General features: G+C 32.5%; 1 protein-coding gene and 1 pseudogene across 2 annotated transcripts; both read right to left on the bottom strand.

The window, feature by feature from the left end:
- The window catches only part of LOC141519063 (olfactory receptor 4A15-like), a 10,306-nt pseudogene extending 8,332 nt beyond the window's left edge, over positions 1–1,974 (bottom strand).
- Positions 1,975–5,709: 3,735 nt separating this feature from the next.
- LOC141517065 (olfactory receptor 4A15-like) lies at positions 5,710–15,012 on the bottom strand. Of its 2 annotated transcripts, XM_074227994.1 has the most exons (2): positions 14,120–15,012; positions 5,710–5,773 (listed from the first exon to the last, which is right to left on the bottom strand). In XM_074227994.1, exons 1-2 carry the CDS (start codon positions 15,010–15,012, stop codon positions 5,710–5,712), a joined length of 957 nt encoding a protein of 318 aa, XP_074084095.1. The 2 variants fall into 2 exon arrangements, with proteins under 2 accessions (XP_074084095.1, XP_074084096.1); XM_074227995.1 differs by lacking the exon at positions 5,710–5,773 and having other exon boundaries at positions 14,083–15,012.
- Positions 15,013–23,613: the final 8,601 nt, after the last annotated feature.

The raw sequence follows: 23,613 nt of genomic DNA on the forward strand, positions 1-23,613 counted from the left end.
CATTTATTGTAGGTGGTTTTTACTGTATCATCACCTGAAAATGATGCATTAGATATTTTTCCTCATTTGATTATGAGGATTCTATGCCTATTTTTGCGTAGGTGCCTTGTATCATAGGAAAAAATGGTATATTCCTTTCTCTCTCAATATTCTCCAGAGGTCTATCATATATAACTTTTCTAACATTCTGCTTACCTCTTTTAACTTCTATTATCTAACCATACTGGATACTATTTTTTAGAAAAAAAATTAACTAACCATAATTTATGGTTAGATTTATCTAATTCTGGGAAAGGGAGGTTCTGGCTCCCCATCAATACAGTTTTGCTGTCTATGTCTTCCTGTAACTCATGCTCCCCTAAGAATTTGTTGCATACATGTTTGGTATGTTATTAATAGTAGGATGAAGTGTCCTTCCTTATCCCTTTTAATGAGATCTATTTATGTATTTGCTTTGCCTGAGATAAGGATTGTTACCCTTACTTTTTTCACTTCAGCTGAAGAACAAACTACTCTGCTACCATCTTTTACTTTTACCCTGTGTGTATCTCACTGGTTCAAATGTGTTTCTTGTAAACAGTATATTGAAATATTCTGATTTTTAACCTACTTTTTAATCTACTCTGCTGCCAGGTTCTGTTTTATGGGAGAGTTCATCCCATTCTCATTCACAGTTATAATTACTAACTCTATATTGCAATCCATGTTATGTTCTCTTTATTTTTACTTTTCACCTTCCTTTCAACCTATCCCTTCTGACTAATGTTTTGCTTCTGAATATCACCTTCCTCAATCTGTCCCCTCTTCTATAAGCCAACCTACCTTTTCTTTCCCCTTTCCCTTTTTCCATTCTTCCTTCCCTCCTTTTATTAGCTCCTTTCCCTCCCTCCAATAACTGAAAGGTATGATACATTCCCAAGCCCAAGTGTCTGTTATACTCTCTTTGATCCAAATATAAGTGTGATTCAAGGAATTCTCAACCCCTCCCTTCTTTCTATTGTAATATGTTCTTTCCACTTCTTCATGTGATGTAATTTACCCCCATTCTGTCTTCTCCTTCCTTCTTTCTTGTTATAAACCACCTTTTTATAATGTCTTAATTTGTTTTTAAATCGTCCCATCAACATCAACTTATGTTCATACTTTCAACATAAGTATACACCCACTAATATAGTAACCATTTTGAAGATTTATGGTTATCTGTCTCCCATGTAGGAATGTAAACAGTTTAATCTTATTGAATAACAATCTTTTTCTTTTCCCCTATTTACGTTTCATGTATTTCTTGAGTCTTCTGTTTGAAGATCAAATTTTCTGTTCAACTCTGTTATTTTCCTCAGGAACATTTGAAAATGCCCTATTTCACGAAATATCCAGCTCCCCCCCCCCAAAAAAAGTGTATACTCAATTTTTCTAGGTAGTTGATTCTTGATTGGAATCCATGCTCCTTGCCCTGGAATATCATATTCCAGATCCTTGGACCCTTTAAGGTTAATGCAGTCAGGTCCTAAGTAATTCTGACTCTGGCTCCTTGGTACACGTATTGCTTCTTTATAACCACCTGTAGGATTTTCTCCTTGATCTGATAATTCTGGAATTGCATTACATTTTCCTTGGCATTCTCATTTTGGTATCTCTTTCAGGGTGTGAATGGTGAATTCTTTCAATTATTATTTTGCCCTTGCAGTTTTCCTTGCTGTTTTCCTATAAAACAGTATCCAGGCTCTTTTTCTTTGATCATGACTTTCAGGTAGTCCAATACTTCTTCAATTATCAGTCCTGGTTCTATTTTCCAGGTCAATTGTTTTACCAGTCAGGTATTTCACTATGATCTTATACTTTTTTTTCAGTTTTTTTAAAAAAAAATTGTTTGACTGGTTCTTGTTATCTCAAGGATTTCTTAGCTTCCACTAGCCCCAGTCTATTCTTCATGGAGCTATTTTCTTCAGTCAGTTTTTACATTTTCTTTTCCATTTGGTTAATTCTAACTTTTCCCATTTGCAGGATTGTATTTTGGAGGAATTATTTTCTTTTTGCATTTTTTCAAATGTATTTCTTAAAATTCTTTTTCTTTCATCACTTTTGGTTGCAAAATATTAATTTTTTCTTGGATTGCTTTTTCCAGTTTTTCCATTTGACCTTTAAAATCCTTTGTTAGCCCTTCCAAGAATTTTTTTCTGGTCTAGAGACCATTTCATATTGTCCTCTGAAATTTCACATATGGTACACCCTCTCTGTCATCCATTTCTGTTATGGTGTTTGTACCCATCTTTTTCACCAAGGAAACTCAATAGACCCTGCTTTCCTCTTATCTTTCTTACTCATTTTGGTATTTATTACTGTTCCCCTTCCCAAAGGTCTTATGTTGAGGGAAGGCCTTACTCTCAGATCTTCAGTGTTAAGAACCATTAGAGGCTTACTAGGGGCCATCAATGCTAGGAACTCCAGGGGGTTACTCAGTGAATCAAACAATAAGGAGTGCCAGAGGCTCTCTCTCTCTGGACTGTCTATGCTGCGGATGTCAGTCACCCCCTCCCTGGATTGTTGGGAATTGTGGAAAGACCTGGTCTTCTCTCTGGGTTGGCCACATTGGAATGCCAGGTCCTCTGAGCTGTGAACATCAGGTGCTTGCCTTTCAAGTTGGATTATTTCAGGAGAGCCTGGATATACATAGTAGAGCTCTCCCAGTGCACCCACTGCAAAGCCAACCCACTAAGTCTGAAATTCAAGATTATCCACTGGAGAACCCCCCATATTCAAGTACCTCAGTTTAGTCCCTGCCTTCCCCTGCCACCCATGTACTGTTTCTCTTCTCTGCTCTGTACACTTATGCTCCCCCTGTGACACACCTTATTGTAATTTGTTTCATTGTGTTCTTTTGTGGATTCTGAAGCCCCAAAATCTGTTAAGAAACTCAATAATATCTTTTCTCAAAGAAACCCAGGAGAGCTTTAGAAAGTGTCTGACTTCTCTCTGTCCTCTTGACCAGAGGACTTCTTGTTCTTCCTAAAATAATTATATTAATAATAAATCTTTATGATTGAATACATGTCCATGTGAGAAATATCATTGACATTCTTCCATTTGGATCAACTGAGCCATTTTTACCTTAAACATTTTCCCTCTTAAAACTGAACAGACAAATTTCTGCAAAACCAAGATGCATTTAATTCTTTCAACAAAATAGTCCTTGGGGGAAAGTGTTAGACAAAGGACAAAACAAAATTGATTAGAAAAAAGTGTGATCCTTTGATGATTTTCAAGAATCACTATTTTGGACTCAAGAAAACAAAATCTTAGAATTAAATAGCCTTCCATTATTTCTCTATATCCCTATTTGATTTGTTTAATCACTACCCTACCATTATATCAAGTATTATTATATTCATTATCACCACTACCACCATCATCACCACCACCATAATTATCATCTTAACAAGTCCCAATTCTATTTATACATTATTGGAAGAAGGAAGAACCACAGTAGCACAAAAAATTTCAGCTCTTGGGCTATCCAGACTAGATAATCAATGAAGATCATGGAAGGATATCATGGAAACAGTGAAACACACAACAGTGTTTAAAAATAACACATAACTTACTTATTTAGAACTGTTTTGGTCGCCTGATTATTCAGCAGAAACTGAAAAATATACAATGTGCAGCTTGAGATTTTAACATTCTTGGAGTAAATTTCTAATGGTATTAGGTCAAATAAGTTGTTACGGAAAATCACTCAGACATAAATGATCCACAAAATGATGAGCATCAAATTTTTATTTTATATTTTTACCTGAAAAAAATAATAGTTCAATCAATCACACAGTTTTCTGTCATCCCCATTGCTTCTTGATTTCTACTGAAAATTGTTTCATTGAGATTATTACTAGGATGGATTTACATTTTACAAAATGGCTATAGAGCTCCAAAAAATAGGTCATATAAAATTACAGATGTGCCATAATATAAAAGACATCAAATACTAATGAAAACAAACCAACAAAAAAATAATCTCATAACATCTTGGATTGGAGATGTATATACAAAACCCAAAGAAAATATAGTCACTATTTTTTGTTGCTATTCATAATAATGAAATAATTATAAAAGTTAGGGGTGGTTAAATAATTCATAAAGAGACTGAGGTGACTTAAATCTAGTACTTATTTTTTGGGGGGGCTTTACAAGGCAGTGGGGTTAAGTGAGTTGCCCAAGGTCACATAGCTAGGTAATAATTAGGTGTCTCATTCTGGATTTGAACTCAGGTCCTCCTGCCTACAGGGCTGGTGCTCTATCCATTGTACCACCTAGTTGTCTAGTACTTCTATAATACAGCTCTAAAACTCTATCTACTATACCATGTTACCTTTCTTTTACAAAAAATAAGATAATAAACACAACTCACAATTTGATTATTTTTTAATATAACTATCTTCTTTTTTCTTCTACTTTTTTTGGGGGAGCAAAGCAATGTGGTTAAGTGACTTGCCTGAGGTCACACAGTTAGGTAATTATTAATAATTATTAATTATTAAGGCTGGATTTGAACTCAGGTCCTCCTGAATACAAGGCCTGTGCTCTATCCATTGCACCAACTAGCTGCCCCTAATATAACTATCTTAAAAAATTAGAACATGCTATATGATTCCAAAATATCAGATCACATTTTTTTCATATTTAGAATATACAAATATAATTTAAAAATTCCCTGCTTAAATATATTTCTATATCACCAGATTTACATAATATTAGAAACCTTGATATATAGTGTTAGAATGATAAAATTAAACATTGCTTATGAAGTCTGTTAGTTTATATAGAAAACAAAACAAAAATAACTTCAAGATAATCGAAAAATTGGGGGCAGCTAGGTGGCGCAATGGATAGAGCACTGGCCCTGGAGTCAGGCATATCTGAGTTTAAATCTATAGAATATCCATGGCCACACTCTAAGCACACCATATGACATATCTATTCCTATCATTAAATACATTTGACCTATATTATTTGAAATAATTACTTTGTTTCTTCATTAGATGAAATCATTGTCCTTAAGTTATCACTTAAAGTTAATATTTTCCAAATGAATCAACAGAGCAGAAATAACTTCGAGATAACAGAGAGATAGATTAGCTTGTCTTTCTCTTCTATAGAATATCCATTGCCATGCCACAAGCACACCATATGACATATCTATTTCTATCATCAAATATATTTGACTAATATTATTAAAAATATTTACTTTGTAACTTCATTAGAAGAGATGAATGTTCTTAAAATTATCACTTAAAGTCAATATTTCCTAGATGAACTATGATACTCTTTTTCAAAATTTATTTTTAGTTTCAAATAATTTCCCTCCTTGTAGCTTCTTTTCCACCCCTTGAAAAGGCAAGAAATGCAATAGCCATTGTACATATGAAGTCATGCACACATATTCCTGTGTTAGACATGTTGCAGAAAAATAGAAGCAAAAAATTAATGAGAAAAATTAGATTTACTTTTCTAGCTAGATATGGAGGACATTTTTTCATGAAATCATGATTCTCTTAAAGAAATAATTCCTATAACAACAAAACTGGCATTTTTTTAGGGCTAATTGCAGAAAGCTTTATTTTTTTGGTCACATATTCAGGATCTGCTTACTTAGTCCCCCCCACCCAAATTTTAGGAATTGTACAATCTTTAAGTCTTTTCTGTTGTGAGACATCACTGCTTGATCAGGGCATCCATTATCTTACAATTGGACACCACTTTTCTGTTCCAAAGCTTCCTCATGGCATCTTTTATCTCTTTGTTTCTTAGACTGTAGATCAAAGGATTCAACATTGAGTGATAATAGCATAAAACAAAAGCTAGAGATTTATCAATGGGTCTAATGCAGACAGGCCTAACATACATGAAAATACAAGGGACAAAGAAGAAGACAACTGTGATGTATACCTACACAATGTACTGAGAGATATTGACAGTATATCTCTGAAACAGTGAAGACATACTTTTTTTTTACTTTACTTAAATGCATTAAATTCAATCAAAAAGAATTTATTAAACAACTACAGGTGAAATATTAAGGACACAAAATGGATAGATATTTGCACTTGAAAAAACTATATTCCATAGGAGAAAACAACATGTAAATACAAAATATTTAATTAATACATTCAAATTAATTTTACTCAGAAGGAACTAGCAGCTAGATATGCAAAGGTTTAGAGATGGAACGAATTGTTTTGCCAGTTCCCAACAAGTTAATTTATCCCATATCAAAGATTTGGGAGAATTATTCGTGAAGTATATAATTCATTGTATGAAAGCATGCCCTATTTTATGATAGAAGTCAACAGAACGATATAATTTCTTTTGTTTTTTTGCAATACAATGAGGTTAAGTGACTTACTTAAGATCATACAGCTAGGTAATTATTAATTACTAGGTAATTACTAGGTCAGATTTGAAGTCAGTTCCTCTTGACTCCAAGACCAGTGCTCTATCCCCTGTGACACTTAGTTGCCCCTGATTCATTTTCTAGAAATGAAATGTATAAAAAGTATTGCTAAACATCTTCAGTTTGATGAAATAAGAATAGCAAAAAAACAAAAACAAAAACAAAACCGAGAGATTTTTCAGGAGATAATTATGTGGTAGCTCTTGTGTGTAGACATAGAAAGTGAATCATTAGAAAGAAATTACTAGTTTCTGGTTAGAAATCCTTTTCAAATGCAAATTAAAGCTTCTTTGAGGTACCACCTCATACCTCTCAGATTGGCCAGTATGACCAGGAAGAATAATGATCATTGTTGGAAAGGATGTGGGAAATCTGGGACACTATTACACTGTTGGTGGAGCTGTGAACTCATCCAACCCTTCTGGAGAGCTATTTGGAACTATGCCCAAAGGGCAACAAAAATGTGCATACCCTTTGACCCAGCAATACCACTACTGGTTCTAAGAGATGAGGAAAAAGGGTAAAAACATTACTTGTACAAAAATATTTATAGCAGCCCTGTTTGTGGTGGCAAAGAATTGGAAATCCAGTAAATGTCCTTCAATTGGGGAATGGCTTAGCAAACTGTGGTATATGTATGTCATGGAACACTATTGTTCTATTAGAAACCAGGAGGGATGGGATTTCAGGGAAACCTGGAGGGATTTGCATGAACTGATGCTGAGTAAGATGAGCAGAACGGGAAGAACACTGTACACCCTAACAGCAACATGGGAGTGATGTTCAACCTTGAAGGACTCGCTCATTCCATCAGTGCAACAATGGGGAACAATTTTGGGCTCTCTGCAAAGGAGAGTGCCATCTGTATCCAGATAAGGAGCTGTGGAGTTTGAACAAAGTGCAAGGACTATTCCCTTTAATTTAGAAAATAAAAACATAGCTTATTGTCTGATCTTGTTACCTCTTAAGACTTCTCTTTAAGGATATGATTTCTCTCTCATCACACCCAATTTAGATCAAGGGACAACATGGAAATAAAGTAAAGACTGACAGAGTGCTCTCTGTGGGGGGGAGGGAAGCAAGATTGGGGGAAAATTGTAAAACTCAAATAATATCTTTAATAAAAATAAATTAAAAAAAGAAAAAAGAAAAAAAAGAAATCTTTTAACAGTATTAGTTTTAATGAGGTGCAAATTAATACTATTTCCTAACAAGCCATGTCATTATGATAAAACAACTGACTAATGGTGAACAATTCAATCAGTCTACTAGTAATTCACTACTAATTAGGTTTCAAAGACAATGCAGGGGTCAGTTCTAGTCACCAACAGCACGGACATACGCTACTTTATCATACTTTAAGCTGTACTGTACCACAAACATATCTTGTGACCAAATGAGTATGTAGTAACAATATTATCCCCATTGTAGAGATGAGAAAACTAGACTCCAGCAGATTAAATTATTTATCTGTGGTGAGTTCTCAAATTCAGAATGGTAGCCCACTGACTAATTCCTTGAGTATTATATTATAATGGGAATTTCTATATGTGTAGGTTGTATATAGACTGTACTAGACAGGTTATGGAGGTGCCCTACAACTCATAATTTCTATGATTCTTTGTGTAATGAAAGATAAGCTCTGGTTTAAAACTCAAATTTAGCTCTTTGTTAATGTCTTGAATTTTCATTGTTCTTTCAGATGTCTTAATGACCCCATTTAGGCCATTCTTGGCAAAGATACCAACATAGTTTACCATTCCCTGCTCCAGTCCAATGTATAGATAAGGAACTGAAGTAAATAGGGTTCAAACTTGCCCAGGGTCACAAGTTAATAGTGACTGAGGCCAGATGGGAGTTCAGGGAGATGATCTTCCTGACTCCAGGCCTGGTTCTATATCCACTGAACATCTTAGCTATTCTATGTAGCTAAAGGCAAATAAATATCTTATGAATGAAATGCTTTATGTCATTGCTCTCTATTTTGCATTCTTTAGTGCTATGTTACGATAAAGAACTTCTTTGAAAAGACTCTTAAACAATGTTTGTTTAGTCAGGAAATAACCCCAAATCTCCTGACTAGAAGTGCATTTTTTTGGTTTGTTTTTCCACTATAACACTTCTCAACCCTTCTCAGAAATGAGTCCTACATATTTCTTCATATATTTCATTTACCTCAGGAGAAGAGTAAGCTTAATAGAATTCTATACTTGATCATTTTTATATTTATATAGCATTACAAACACTGAGGCATGATCTTGCTACCTTGTCAGTGGCAGCTTCTCACCAAAAACATTAGAAAAACCTGTACTCATTGAAAAGGAAATTTTAAAAATAACCACAAAAGTAAAATTATCTCTATATTTAATGCTTCCATGCCATTCATTATAATCATTCAGCCAACTACTGTGTCTACAATGTATACATAAGCTCCGTCTCTGTTTTAACGGTATTTTATTTGGAAGATTGAAGGAGTCAATAGTGGATTTACTACTTGGGTTTGTGAAGTATACTAATCTATATTTGAGAGGGTACAGAGGGATTGGGGATACAAGGATCTTTCAGCCATAACTACAAAAATGCTATTAAACCACTTCTGTCAAAATGCTGGCAAATATAAAAAAAAGTATATATATATATATTTAAAAAAGCTTATTGTTCTTACAGAAACTTTTTATCATTTATTACAGTTTTTCTCATTCTTATGGAAGACTTTGATTTTACCTTGAAATTTCTTATTCTAGTATTCAGAAGTGCAGGAGATATATCAGAATCTGCCTTCCTCTTTATCTTTGGTTAAATCCTTATAACAAAGGAGAGATTGATTTAAAAGGATTTCAGTGATAAAACAGATTTGTATTTATAAAAATATATATATTATATATATATTTCAATTATGATAATGAAAGGAAACCCCAGAGTAAATTCCCAAATGATGTGGATTTACGTGCTACCATTTTAACTCCCCAAAATCTAAAAATAAAAAAATATAGAACTTGGTTATGTCAAAAATAGTGAATAGTCAAAAAATATTCCTGCATTTCATTAAAAATATCCCTAGGAACTTTTGTTTATGTGCATATAAGAAATAAGCATGAACTCATTCCCTTCATCCATTCAAATGATGACAAATTGGAAAACAATGAAGTCTCAGAAGATGAACTAGAGAATTATGCTACCAACCCACACCTACAAACGATTAGATATTAAAGTATCCTCAAGGAAGAAAACAATGATTAGATAACTAAGGGGAAACCGATTAATTTTTAGCATATCCTCATAACCCAAAATAAAGAATCAGAACTCTATAATTTTTAACCCCGCCATGGTCTGAAAGGATTCAACCATCCCTTTTTTCTTGCTATGTGAGACATCAAAGTCCCTCTTCATCATCTACTCCCCCATTTTTCTCACTATCTTCAGTCCCTATTCAAGAGATATTTCTTCTCTTTGTCAAAATTAACCCTTTTACTGAAGTTCTTCATCATACCCTCTCCCATTTCCTATGAGAACTTGCTGCATGATCATCCCTTTATTTCCATCTGTCGTTCAATTTACCCTTAGAGTTAGTTCCTTCATTCTGCACACTGACTCTTTCTCTTAAAGAAAAATGAAAAATGTAGTTGGAGACTCACTCAATTTATTTCCCTATAACTTTGATTCCTAGTCCTAAGAAAGCTGTATGAGTTTTAACTTCTAAATATTCTTTCTCCACTCTCAGTCTAATGTATTAATCAACATTTAGTATGATTTTCTACTATTTCTACTTATCTATTTTATTATCTAAACTTCTGTGACATAGATCTTTCTTGGTTCTCTTCATACATTCTTGCTCTGCCTTGCTGGAACAATATTCTTCTTCTGTCCACTGTGTATATTTTGTGTTCTATCTAGGGCCTCCCAGGTCCTCTCTCTAAAACTCTTATGATGACTTCATCAGTCTTCATGAGTTTAATTATAATTTTAGGATCACTTATCCCAAATAAAGTATAACCAAACTTTATCTCTCTTTTGAAGTTCAGTCTTTCATTCTTAAATCTATTCAGCATCTTTAATATGAAGTGCTATAAGCATTTCAAATTCAACTTACTAAAAGTAGAATTCACATTTTCCCTAATTTATCCTTATTCAAACTGGCTTTTTCATGTCCCTCACTATTATTATCAAATCATCTATCATACTCATGTCTAACACTATAATATCTCTTCTACCTTTCTCTGTCTTTTCAAAATTACAAAATATAGCAAAATACAGATCTCTTCCACTTTGTTATACAACTGGGAATAACTTTTCTAATTAATTCATACCCCTTGTCTCTTCACTTTCCAATCCATTCTTACATTGTTGCAAGTTGCTATTCATAGATCATATATGACCATGCCATCTCATACTCACAAATCTTCATTGCTGATTTAGAAAAATATAGCAAAACAAAATAATAAAAATAGCAACAATAAGACCCAATTATACTGATTGATATTTAAAGCCATCTTTACTCAGCTTCTAATATACTTTATTAGACTTAATTAGCATTATTATCCTTTATAGACTTGCTAATTCGGTAGAAAAAAATGACATCCTTATTATTTCATATAAATGGCTTTCCATCATTTTCCTTCTTGCCTTTGACCAGGAAGTTGCATGTGGTAGGAGTGTATTCACTTCTCAAATCCATTTCACAAAATACTAGCTTCCTTCAAATATTAGGCTAAATATTTCTTTAGGTCTTATCATATCCTTCCTCCTGAAGGTTTTAATATTCTTTCTCTCTAGAAATTTCTTTATATTTTTAATTAATTTTGTGTTTATCAATCTTTCAGTTGGTTGTCTTGCAAATAGAATGAGATTTTTGAGGTCAAGTACAATTTAATTTCTATTCCTAAAACCTAGCATAATTCCTTATATACCAAATTTGAACTTAGATCCTCCTGACTCCAGGACTGGTGCTATATCCACAATGCCTCCTAGATGTTCTAATATGGAAATATATTTCTAGAGGTTCCTTAGAGATTCTCTGTTATCTATATAAATATAAAACATCTGGAAAAGATTGATTTTTATAAATTTTTTTTTAGTTTTTTTGCAAGGCAAATGGGGTTAAGTGGCTTGCCCAAGGCCACACGGCTAGGTAATTATTAAGTGTCTGAGACCGGATTTGAACCCAGGTACTCCTGACTCCGGGGCTGGTGCTTTATCCACTGCGCCACCTAGCCGCCCCCAAGATTGATTTTTTTTGCTAAAATTTTCATCACTTTTTCCCACAATACATTTAGAAAAAAATTCCTGTTTTGTTTACAATAATAAAAGTACAATAATCTTTTTTAATGCAGGAATTTTTTTTGAAAAATTATCATATTTTCAGGCTTCCAGTAAATTATTTTTCTCCTTTATGAGGATGATCTGGGACCAGTTTGCATCATATTGGTAAAATATTTTAGAAAATAATCACAGGACTTAAGGTTTGCAATTTTATTCTATGCTGAATTAACTACAAAAAAAAAGCTTCTAATCATATTTATGCCTGGTAATTGCTCCACTTGAATGGAAAAAGTTTAGACAAGGAAACAGGAAGCTCTGATGAGAATTAGTTGTGTATCCTGTAGGCCACTCAACTTGACGTGGGCCTAAGCTTCCCCAATTATGTTATCATAATTAGATAAAATAATCTTCATATTTTCTTGATTAAGAGTTATTTCAATTAAAAGACCAAAGAAAAATAGGAAAAATATATTAGAACTTGACCCCAGTGACAAAATGGCCTTTCAGACATTAGGACCTACATAAAGTTTTGGTGAACTTTGTCATTACCCTGGGAACTGTAACATAAAACTCATCTTTACTTTCTGTAAAAAGTCCACAAAATTCCCAATAGAATGACTCAGGCATAATAAAAATTAACCTTAAAATAACTTTATTTGTAAAACTTTTTTATTTATACAACTAAAATTAAGAAAATATTTGCAATCAAATGTAGTCAAACTCTTACTTGCTTCCTATAGGAATTTACATAAGTCCTCTTCAATTTTAGTTCTTTTCTACAAGGATTAACTTTATTAAAGACTCAGTCCTCCTCCCATTGAACTCATCTTAGTATATAAATTTCACATTACTATTGTCAAGTTTAGGTTGCTCCTTCATCATGTTATGATGCTGTACCTTATAGTGCTTCTTTCTGTTCTAGGGTCTGGTTTCTTTTTTGGTTTCTTTTTGTTTTTTCCCCAAAGTACATCGATTTTTCTCTTCCATCACTTTAATGTTATTCTGTAACAAGGCAATCATTTCCATTTCTCCTCACTGGGGTAATCATGAAAATATAGTCTTTCCAAGTGTTTCCATCTAATACTTGTCCCTCTTAGAGCTATTCATTGATGACTTAAATGGATATTGTTTCTGCCCTTCAGTGGAGGCCTTGCTGCAACTCTTAATGTGATTGAACAGCTCTTAAAATTGCCTGATTCCTATATGTTCAACTTTTGATAGCTCATGTGTTCCTTCCTCCATTGTTTAACTTATTTTTTTCATTGTTTAACTTTTCAATGAATATCTAACAAATGATGAGGGATAGCTAGCTAGATTAATCATAGCTCATTTAAATTTTATTGATTTAAATTTGAAGGTAAATTATAATTTAATCTAAATTTAAATTATAGCTTCATAATTAAAACTGCAGAAAATCATCTAATTTAAGTCCCTCTTTACTAGTGAGAAAACTAAGACCCAATGATGTTATATGATTTTCCCAAGATCACAAAGGAAGTAAACATTGCTGACATGATTTAAACAAAGGTTGTGACCATTGACAGTCAGTGTTCTCTCCACTGTCTCACAATAAATGTGTTGTTTGTATACATGCATCCGCTATGCAAAGCAAAATATTCATCCATCTATATGTCATCTATATGTTTGATGTTACAATTTTAGAAGTTTTTGATCATGGTCTTGCCTGTTGAAGTTGATGGGAATAGCATATTAGACCTGTTATTTCAGTTCTATGGAAACAGCTACTAAAGAAATGTATACTATCATGGAGCTGGCAAATAGTTTTATAGCATGATATTAGAAATTTATCTAAGTAATTCAAAAATGTAGTGACTCAAGAGTGAAAACAACATTTGAACCCACATCTATCTTATGCTGAGGTGGATTTTTCTATTCACAATAACATACTGTCTCTCACAACATTATAGAAAAAATATAACCATGTATTCCTACTGACTGTTATATACTGATATGCACTGTATATACTAATGTGATTATGATAACATATTCAAAGCAATAGAGAAATTATTTTACTTACTTATTATGGAAATATATTCACATATAAGCCTTCCCATCTATAATCAATTTTCAATATCAACCTTGTGATAGGTATTGGTTATAGATTATATTTCTCTTCTTCAGGGAATGAACAGAATCATTACTCATGAAGAAATACCCCAAGCATAAAATGAATAGCTTTTTTAAAGAACCCATAATAGTCTAAGGAAAGAGTTTTCAAAAAAATCAACTGATGATGAAATAAACGTTTGACTATTGACTGACTGACAGAAAAGATAGTCTCTTCATTAAACATTTTTTGCCTAAAAAAACAAGTCTTAAGTATAAAAAGTTCTTTTGTGCTTCCTTTGGGACCCTCAGTATTCCACTGGGTCATTTGTTCTCTTCCAGAGCTTTCTCATGGCATTCTTCATCTCCTTGTTTCTCAGGGTGTAGATTAAGGGGTTCAACATAGGAGTGATGATAGTAAAAATCACAGTCATTGTTTTATCAATTGAAAAGGTACAGACAGGTCTAACATACATGAAAATGCAAGGAACAAAGAATAAGACAACAACTGTAATGTGGGACATGCAGGTAGAAAGAGCTTTACGTTTACTTTCTAGACTGTGTGTCTTCAGGGAGCGTAAGATGACCCCATAGGAGATAAGCAGCATTGTAAAGATAACAACACAGATGGCTCCTCCATTTGCAACCACTGAGAGTCCAATGATATAGGTATTGGCACAGACAAGTTCCAGTAAGGGGTACATATCACAGATGAAATGATCAATGACATTAGGGCCACAGAAGGGGAGTCTGAAAATTAAAAGGATCTGAACCATTGAATGAAGGAAGCCTCCACTCCAAGCTACCACCAACAAGAGAATACATACACGCCGTCTCATGATAGCCAAGTAATACAGGGGTTTGCAGATGGCTACATAGCGGTCATAAGCCATTACCACTAAGAGGAAGACTTCTGCACCCCCAAATAAGTGTGCAACAAAAAGCTGGCACATGCATGCTTGGAAGGAAATAGTTTTCTTCTCATAGAGCAAGTCTATGATCATTTTGGGGGAAATAGCTGTGGTATAGACAGCATCCATAAGAGATAAATAGGCCAGGAAGAAGTACATGGGGGATCTCAAAGACTGGCTAGAAATGACTGTTACCACAATCATAATGTTGCCCCCCATGGTTATTATATAGATGAATAAGAAGAAAACAAACAATATTTTCTGAATCCCAGGATTCTGAGTGAGTCCTAGGAGGATAAATTCAGTCACATTGTTCCTGTTTTCCATTATTTTTTTTCCTTTATGCAATGTATGAGCAAAGGTCAAAAGTCAATGTATCTGTAAAGAAAATTATTATATTTTAATTAGATTTAGAATGGAGGGAAATAAGATCAACTTTAAAAGTGAAGTTCCTGTTAACGATTTTGTTTTCACAAACACTTTTTGGAACAGGAATCTTTATCAGTGGAAAATTAAGACAGTAATATAAAGCTACTTTCTAAGCTCTGATGATGAGCAATAGGGCATAGGTAAAATGAATGGTTTTATTCATATTTTATCCTGGGATGATTATTGTGGTGCTAAAGATCATATCCCCCAAATGAAATTTTAACCCTGGGTAGTGTTCAAGAAAATAATCAGTAGCAAGCCCAAAGAATCTCCCTGATTGCATATGTGTTCTTTGTCTAGAAAACGATGACAGGGATGAGAGATATTTTGATGTCAAGTGGTGTTTTTGCACCATTAATTGGCACGTGCATATTCCCAAGCTTTTGAAAGCCATTCATTTGCCTTTGGAATCTATGCAAAGTCAAGGTTTTGAGAGTTGTTGCAAGTAATAGCATGACTAATAATTGATTAAAGCAGATGTTATAAAAACTTTTCATTTTTATCAGTCTTCATTAGCTACAAAATAATTATGAAATTAAAATAATGAAAATCTAGAACCATACAAACTTTTCATAATATCAACGTTATATAATCTTAATTAACATCTGCAACAATAATAATAAAATTCTTCACTTATTTTGGAAGCGAGATGACTCTGGTAGCTTGATGATTAAGTCCACAGAATATGAGTTCTGGCAAGTCAAACAGTAAAAAATGTTTAGAATGAAGTGCTTGGGATTTATTGGTTGTATATTATCTCATCGTGAATCCAACAATGAAAAATAATACCGTTAAAATTTTATATTACACTTCCTTAAGAATATTTTAGGAAGTTATAAAAGGGACTATGATTTGCACCAGTGACTGGAGTACACAGAAAAATATTCTTGAATTGGAATAATATATAAAATAATTTAAATATAGAAAATTTTAATATGCTTATAATTTAAAATACTTATAAAATATTTTGTAACCTACACAGTCCTTTAATGGAAATAGCTCTGCCAAATTTACTTCAGTATTCCCTGAAAATATCATACAAATCAACATTCAGTTCATCTATATAAAATAAAATGAAATGAATTGTGATAATCCCTCAAATAAATGCTTATATATGTTTATATATGATATGTGACAGAGCATAAATTTATAAAAATATTCTAAGTATCCAAAACATACTCATTTTACTCTAATATGTGTATATTTTAAAAGATGGTCAACTACCACATATATAAGCACTCACTAGCACACATACATGCGTGTATAAATGCACACATACATGTGTGTACATTTACATCTATACATCAATATATATGCATGCATATATTGATATGTATGCATGCATGCATATTAATTATTTTATTATCCTTAAGTCATTGTGCTTCAGTCAAGGAAATATAAATAAAATTCCAAACTTCACATCATTAAAAGAATTCACGACAAAACTACTGGACAAAGTTATCTCATTAATATTATTCATATCACAGAGCATTATAAGACTTTCGCCTTCATACCATATTATTCTTATTGTTGTGAACACTCACCTCTTGAGTAGGAGATAGTGATGAAGCCTTTTTTTTCTGTCCAGTGTTCTAGTCTTGCCAACTACTTATTCCGAGGGAAAATGTCTTCATTAAGGTGATAGCTAAGAAATTATAATTTTATCAAGTAACCACTACATATCATACAAGCCTCTTCTGGCTCTTTAGTAGTCTTTAGTTTCTCCAGAAAATATTTTAATGTCTCAAAATCTACTTAATAAAGCATTTGTTTAATGAATGTTGACCCCTATTTGAATAATTATCTCCTATCCTTTCATGGTATCAGTTTGTATCAGGAATAATTTTATTCATTCATTCGATTAATATTGATGAAAGGATAAAATAAAATAGTATTTTCAGCTACTATGCATACTCTAGTTAATACAAGAAAATAAGAAAACTTTTATATATTAATATATTGTATATAGAATGGACTATCTCACAGGTCAATGATTTCACTCAGTGGATAGAGTACAGGTTTTGGAATCAGAAAGACCTCTGAATCTTTCACGAATTCAAATCTGAACTCAGACTCTTAGCAACTCTGTGACTCTGGGCAAGACACATCCCTATTTCACTCAGTCTTTCATCTGTAAAATGAAATGAAGAAATAGAAAACTACCTTTTAATCTTGTCAGGAACACCCTAAATAGGATTGTAAACTAATCCAAAGGTTAATAGTTTTCCCATAAAGATACATAATTTATCAAATTAAAAAGAGATTCATTATATTAGAAATGGCTACAACTTAGACTAAAGGAGAATTCATTAACTGTAATCACGTAAATTTCTCTATTACCCACTGAAAATATAATTTTACAGTCTTGAATTTACATGAATACAACCAGAATAAACAGATAACCATATGATCAAACAAGAAAAAATATTCAGAGTTAACATCAAATGAAATAAGACATCATAGCTCTTGAATCACATTTTCATTTTGATTTTCATTTGAAAAAGTAAAATAAAAATTTTGATATTTTTGCACGGTAGAGTAAAATTTTTTTTAAAAGACCTGTAAATGATGGTTAATTCTTGAATCCCAATATTTTACCTTTCCTAATTCTGCATTCAAATATTAATTAGGAAAATTAAAAAATTATTTCCAAATAAAATTGATATATATGTCATTATCTGAACAGTAAATTATTTTTATGCATATACTGTCCATACCTATGTTTTCTTAAAATATATTCCTCTGTCTTGAGAGTCAAGTTGTTTGGTCTTAAATTTGATGTATGTGCTCTTACCTGAGCAATGAATAATTTTTATACATATACATTCATAAATGTTTCAACTGAAATATATTTCTCTGTCTTGAGAGCCAAATTGTTTGGTTTTGTTTTAGTCTTGGAAATTAATGCCTTATACTTTGTTCTACACTAAACTGAAAGTAGAAGCAAACTGTTAGAGAATAGAGTACTTCAGGATTCTGCCTTAATCAGCCAATTTAAACCACTTCAAGCAGGGTAGATTACATTAAGCCAACAAGAGTTATAAAAGGTCCTTATGGATTTTGGCAAGTTCTTATTTTCTTAAATTATGTCCCTTGTCTCAGTCTTTCAAAAAGTTTGTCTTTGCATGTAGAAGGAATTCCATTAAAGAGCAGAAATGTAAAGAAAGATGAACTATTACGATATGTAAAGGGATAAACTTGATCCAAAGCAGCAAAAATGCTTGTCATTGAGTCATTCAAATTAATTTGGCTCCAGGGAAAAGGCACTTTCCACATGGACCTTCCAACATATCCAACATCTCCAGAGATGTTCCAAATCTAATTTTAATGACAGGGTCAGGAAAATGTCCCTGGGGCAGGGATTGTTTTAGGGATCGTATCCTAATTCTTAGAGAACAGGGGAGTAACTAAAGACATGAATCATATATGGGTGGAGTATTTATCTATTTGCCAGTAATTCAACATTTCAATACAATATCTATCTATATCTAACTTTCTTTGTATCCCTCTATATTGACATAAATGCAAATGTTCATGTGTATGTATGTGTGTATATACATATTTTTGCAATACACTTCTATCTATATACGTGCATATATATTTACACATATTTAGATATGCACATTCACAATGAGTGTGTTCACATACACACATATATTCCTTACATACCTATACAGAACAAGATACTCAGGTGTTGAGACATATGACACCACCAGGTCTGATGTCACAGTGAGGATTCATTATCAACTTCTTGAGTACTCCCATACTTAGAATATACACATTTTTCTGTACCAATGATATTTTAGTTCTATACTGAGAGATAAAATATTCAACTAATAATTGAATACCAATTCCTGGTGGATTCTATCCTGATAAGATCACATATGAAAGTGTGTTCATCTTGGTCAGGTCCATATCTTGGGAAACATAATACAATTAAGAAAACTAAATATTTTGAATTGTGAAATAATTGGAGATATTTATTATGGAAGAGGCATAGAAAATAAATGTTCACTATCTCTAAAATTTTGGATAGATGTCATAAAGAAATAGTAGCATTCTCACTTCAGGTGATCAGTAATTGTTAAATAATATTACAGAAATTCTAGAAGTTAAAGATTTTATTATGTTAATACATAGCATCAAAATTCGCATAAAATACCCCTAAACCAAAATTCAACTTAGACCATCAAAATATATGAGCCTCAAAACTATAATTGTAGTGAAAAGATTGATTTCTTTAGAGAGTACTCAGTCTTCATATCACTCACCTTGCCAAACTAGTAGGAAATTAAGACTCAAAGCTATTTCCTCCTGTATTAATTTCAAACTCAGGAATGCAATGATCAGGATGATGGTAGATATATCCTGCCTGCCAGGAAGAGACAACAAGAGCTCACATGGTATTGTACAAGCATGACAATCATTGAGGAACAGTTTGGGGCAGAAATCTTGTACAACTTTCATGGTTAGACCACTAAGAAGGTTAATGATTTTCCCTATTTTTTTTTGCATAAAGATCCAATCTTTCCCAGTTCAAGGTAATTCTTTTTGTAAGGTCCTTCACCTGAAAGTTAATAAGTAAATTCCAGAAAATAAAACTTAAAAAATGTCTAACCTATATTTTTGTCATTTTATTGTGACTTGATATTTTTAAGGTTTTTACACTTCTTGATGCCTGTGACATATAGATAGATAGATAGATAGATAGATAGATAGATAGATAGATAGATAGATAGATAGGAATTTTGAGAAGGGACAAGTTTTCAGTCTGAATGCAGACATACTACCTGGAAAGAAAGAGCTCTGTAACTCTTCAAATCCCAGCTCTTTTCCAAACTAGCATTGTAGTTGACAGATGTGGGTTTAGATAATACTGACTTGGAAACAGGATAGAATAGATTTTAACAATGCTGGATATGGGATCTCCCAAAAAAAGTTAGTACAGATTTTGAGCCTAGTCAAAACTGAACTTGGAATAAGATGAGGCTATGAGTTTTTCAACTCAACTTCTTTATTTTGAAATTAAATATTCTCTGTTTACCTCTAGTTTAGATAATTACCTGTTCTTTTGGTGAATTTGAATTTTTATGATTTTTTTTTCCTAGCTAACTGGGTGTTGCAGACTTCTTCCTGGACCAAGGTGGGGCACTTTTGCTTCAGAAAGTGGCCTAGTATATTAGATCTTCAACAGTTTAGTAGAGTATCTGTATAAGGGTTTTTCTTTCTTTTTTTTCTGGCTCCCTGTTGTCTTTGTGTTGTTTTTGGGACCTTCTAGTGTGAGAGCAAAGTGGATTTTCCCTGGAGTATCTGGTACATCTCTAGTACGAGAATTTGTTTTGAGATGCTCAGACTCAATTTGTGTATTTTGTAGGTTGTTTAAATTGATATTCTTTGGGGTATAGATTGGATCAAATTCTCCTCTTTGCTTGGTCAGGTTGCTGTCATGTCTCTTTGTCCTGATTGGTCAATCTCCCCTTCCTCTCCTCACTCCTCTCTCCTGATGAGCCAGCATCTTGCTGCCTTCATCTCCCCTTCTCTCAGAAAGTGAATTGCCCAGGTGAGTGATTTCTATTCTATCTATTGTTTGAATTGGTCGTCTATGATCTCCTAATGCAAATTGTATTTTCTCTTCTTGCTTTTTTATTTCTTTGATTTTTTAAAGTTATAAAATGGGAAATAAAGAGTTCTCTATTAGAATAAGGGAGAGTTGTTTTTACCTATTCCTAGTTTAGGTATAAATGACCCATTCCATTCTTAAATTCTTCTCTGACAACTTGGCTGTGCAGCTCTCTCTCTTCTCTCTTCTCTCTTCTCTCTTCTCTCTTCTCCTCTTCTCTTCTCTCTCTCTCTCTCTCTCTCTCTCTCTCTCTCTCTCTCTCTCTCTCTCTCTCTCTCTCTCTCTCTCTCTCTCTCTCTCTCTCTCTCCTCTTGATCACATTGGAGGCTTTCCTCCCAGATCCCTCAATTCTGCTTCTCTGTAAATCTAAAAAAAAGGTAACACAGGCTGGTTGCCATTTTGATTTCAAAGTTTGTTTCAATAAAATAGCACTCAAAATAAAAGAGATATTTAGGTTTAATTGGGTATTTTAAAGGTTACAAAATAAGAATTGTTTTATGTAAAATGTTTTCTTAATTTTAAAGGTATATTGTAGACATTTAGAATTTGGATGTGAATTATCTGTGAAGCTTAAATATATTTTTAAAATCTGTATTTTAAAAGAAATATCTTATTACTCTTCATAAATTGATAAAGTAACTTGAAATAATTTTGTTACTGGATTGTGAATAGTTTAAAATGTTAAAAAACATATTTAAGAGAATTTTGTTTATGTTTTATCTATTAAGGGACATATTAAGTTATAATAAAGAAAAGATTTAGTATGATAGAGAAGGTAAAATATTTGATTACTGTTTGGTTATAAGAGTTAGAACTGTTGATAACCATATTGCTAAAAAATAGTAATGTTTGTTACAAAGAACAAATAGTCCGAAATATGTTTAAATAGACAGTATATTAAAAAAGAATAAAAATTAAAGTAATAAAATTGATTTTTAAAGACTTGGGAATGGAATAGAAAAGACTAAAAACAAAGAAGTTATGACAGGTTGAGTTTTCTGAACCAAGATTTGAAATATTGGTGAGATGGTTTTAAACATTTGAAGAAGGCATGAGTACATTTTAAAAATGATATGTGAGTGAGTATATTAGTGTATGTATTAGAACAATAAACAAAAGAGAGTTATGAAATCTTCTCAGGAATGCTTAATCCAGATCTGATATGGTTTAGGTTGTGCTCATGCTTAGAGTATATTGAATTCTAGTATTATGATAGTTATCACTGTATTGGTTTGGTGAGTTCTTATGAAATAATCAAATGATTGGTTAAAGAATAAGGGATGGAACCTGAAAAATTCTGTTCAGATATTAACTGTTTTCAGTTAGGCACTACAGAAAAAGTTTTTTTTGTTGTTGTTGCTGTTTGTTTGTTTTTAAAAGTCTGTGAACAACTTAAGAAAAAAAAAGAGAAATAACAGGAGTTAAGGAACTGTAAGTCTAGATTTGGTTTCATTTAAATCCAAATTTTAGTCCTGAAGGAAAAAAGAACAGCACTATGTAAATTAAGAAATTTAAAGTTTAAATTATATGATTGCTTTTAAATAGATAACTATACATATATATATATATATATATATATATATACACACATGCACATTAATTCATATGGGCAGATTTTTACATTACTAAAAGTATGTTATGCTAATTTAAGAAATTTTTAAGTTTTTAAAATGCCTAATTGTGATCATGGTATTCTCAGTGTCCTAAAGAAATATTATGGGGCAGCTAGGTGGTGCAGTGGATAAAGCACCAGCCCTGGAGTCAGGAGTACCTGGGTTCAAATCCGGTCTCAGACACTTAATAATTACCTAGCTGTGTGGCCTTGGGCAAGCCACTTAACCCCATTTGCCTTGCAAAAAAACCCCTAAAAATATTGTTAAATATAAGTGCTAGGATTATTAGTAAGGATAGAAACTCTTAATAAACTAAATATTTGGGGGGGCAAAATTGTGCAGTTAACTACAAAAACTAAATCTCATGACTATTTAAGTTAATTTAAAGATATCATATGGGTTTCATTCTAATCAAAAGTTAATGTTAAAAGAGATATCACAATGTACTTCATGAAGCTTTGTTTTTGATCTTTTAACATCAGGGGTATTTATCACTGATTTTTAAATGAGAAACACTCAGAAAGAGACTGCTTTGTAAAAGTTTGTTTTAATGTGACTTCTATAAAGTCTATTAAATGTTCAAATTTATAAACTTACTTATTTAAATGTGATGATATTATTTATAGTTTTCATAGAAAATGGGAAGTTATAATTGCACTACTAATTCACTTAGCTATTGGGTTAAAATTAAAAAGTATTTAAAGGGACAGTGAGGTGGCACAGTGGATTGAGCACCTGCTCTGGAGTTAGGAGGACCTGAGTTCAAATTTGGCCTCAGACTCTTACTAATTACCTAGATGTGTGACCTTGGACAAGTCACTTGAACCCCATTGCCTTGCAAAAAAACATAAAACATAAAACTAAAAAGCATTTAAAGTGACTGTACTTGCAAGTTCAAGGGATCATGCTGTTTTGGTCTAAATTTGTTGCCATTCCATGGCATAAGGAAGAGTTAAATTGGTATTTTGAAATCATCTTGTATAAGTTTAAGTTCTTGTAAATTCTCATTTTCTTTTTGAGATTGTTATGAGTATATTTTGATACAAAGGAATATGCTTATGAAACTCATTAAATTTAAGAAAACCTCTTTGTTGCTTTGTTCTAAGAAAACGAGTTTTCGGTTTGGAAACATTTTGTTTGGTGAAGGGTAGCAATTCATATGTCATCTTATTTGGAATCTAATGTATTTTATGTTATTTGTTACATCTGAAATGTAAACATCTATAAAATTATATGCCAATTATTTTAAAGTCACCTAAAGATGTT

Source organism: Macrotis lagotis, chromosome 3 (assembly GCF_037893015.1).
Source record: "Macrotis lagotis isolate mMagLag1 chromosome 3, bilby.v1.9.chrom.fasta, whole genome shotgun sequence".
NCBI lineage: Eukaryota > Metazoa > Chordata > Mammalia > Peramelemorphia > Peramelidae > Macrotis > Macrotis lagotis.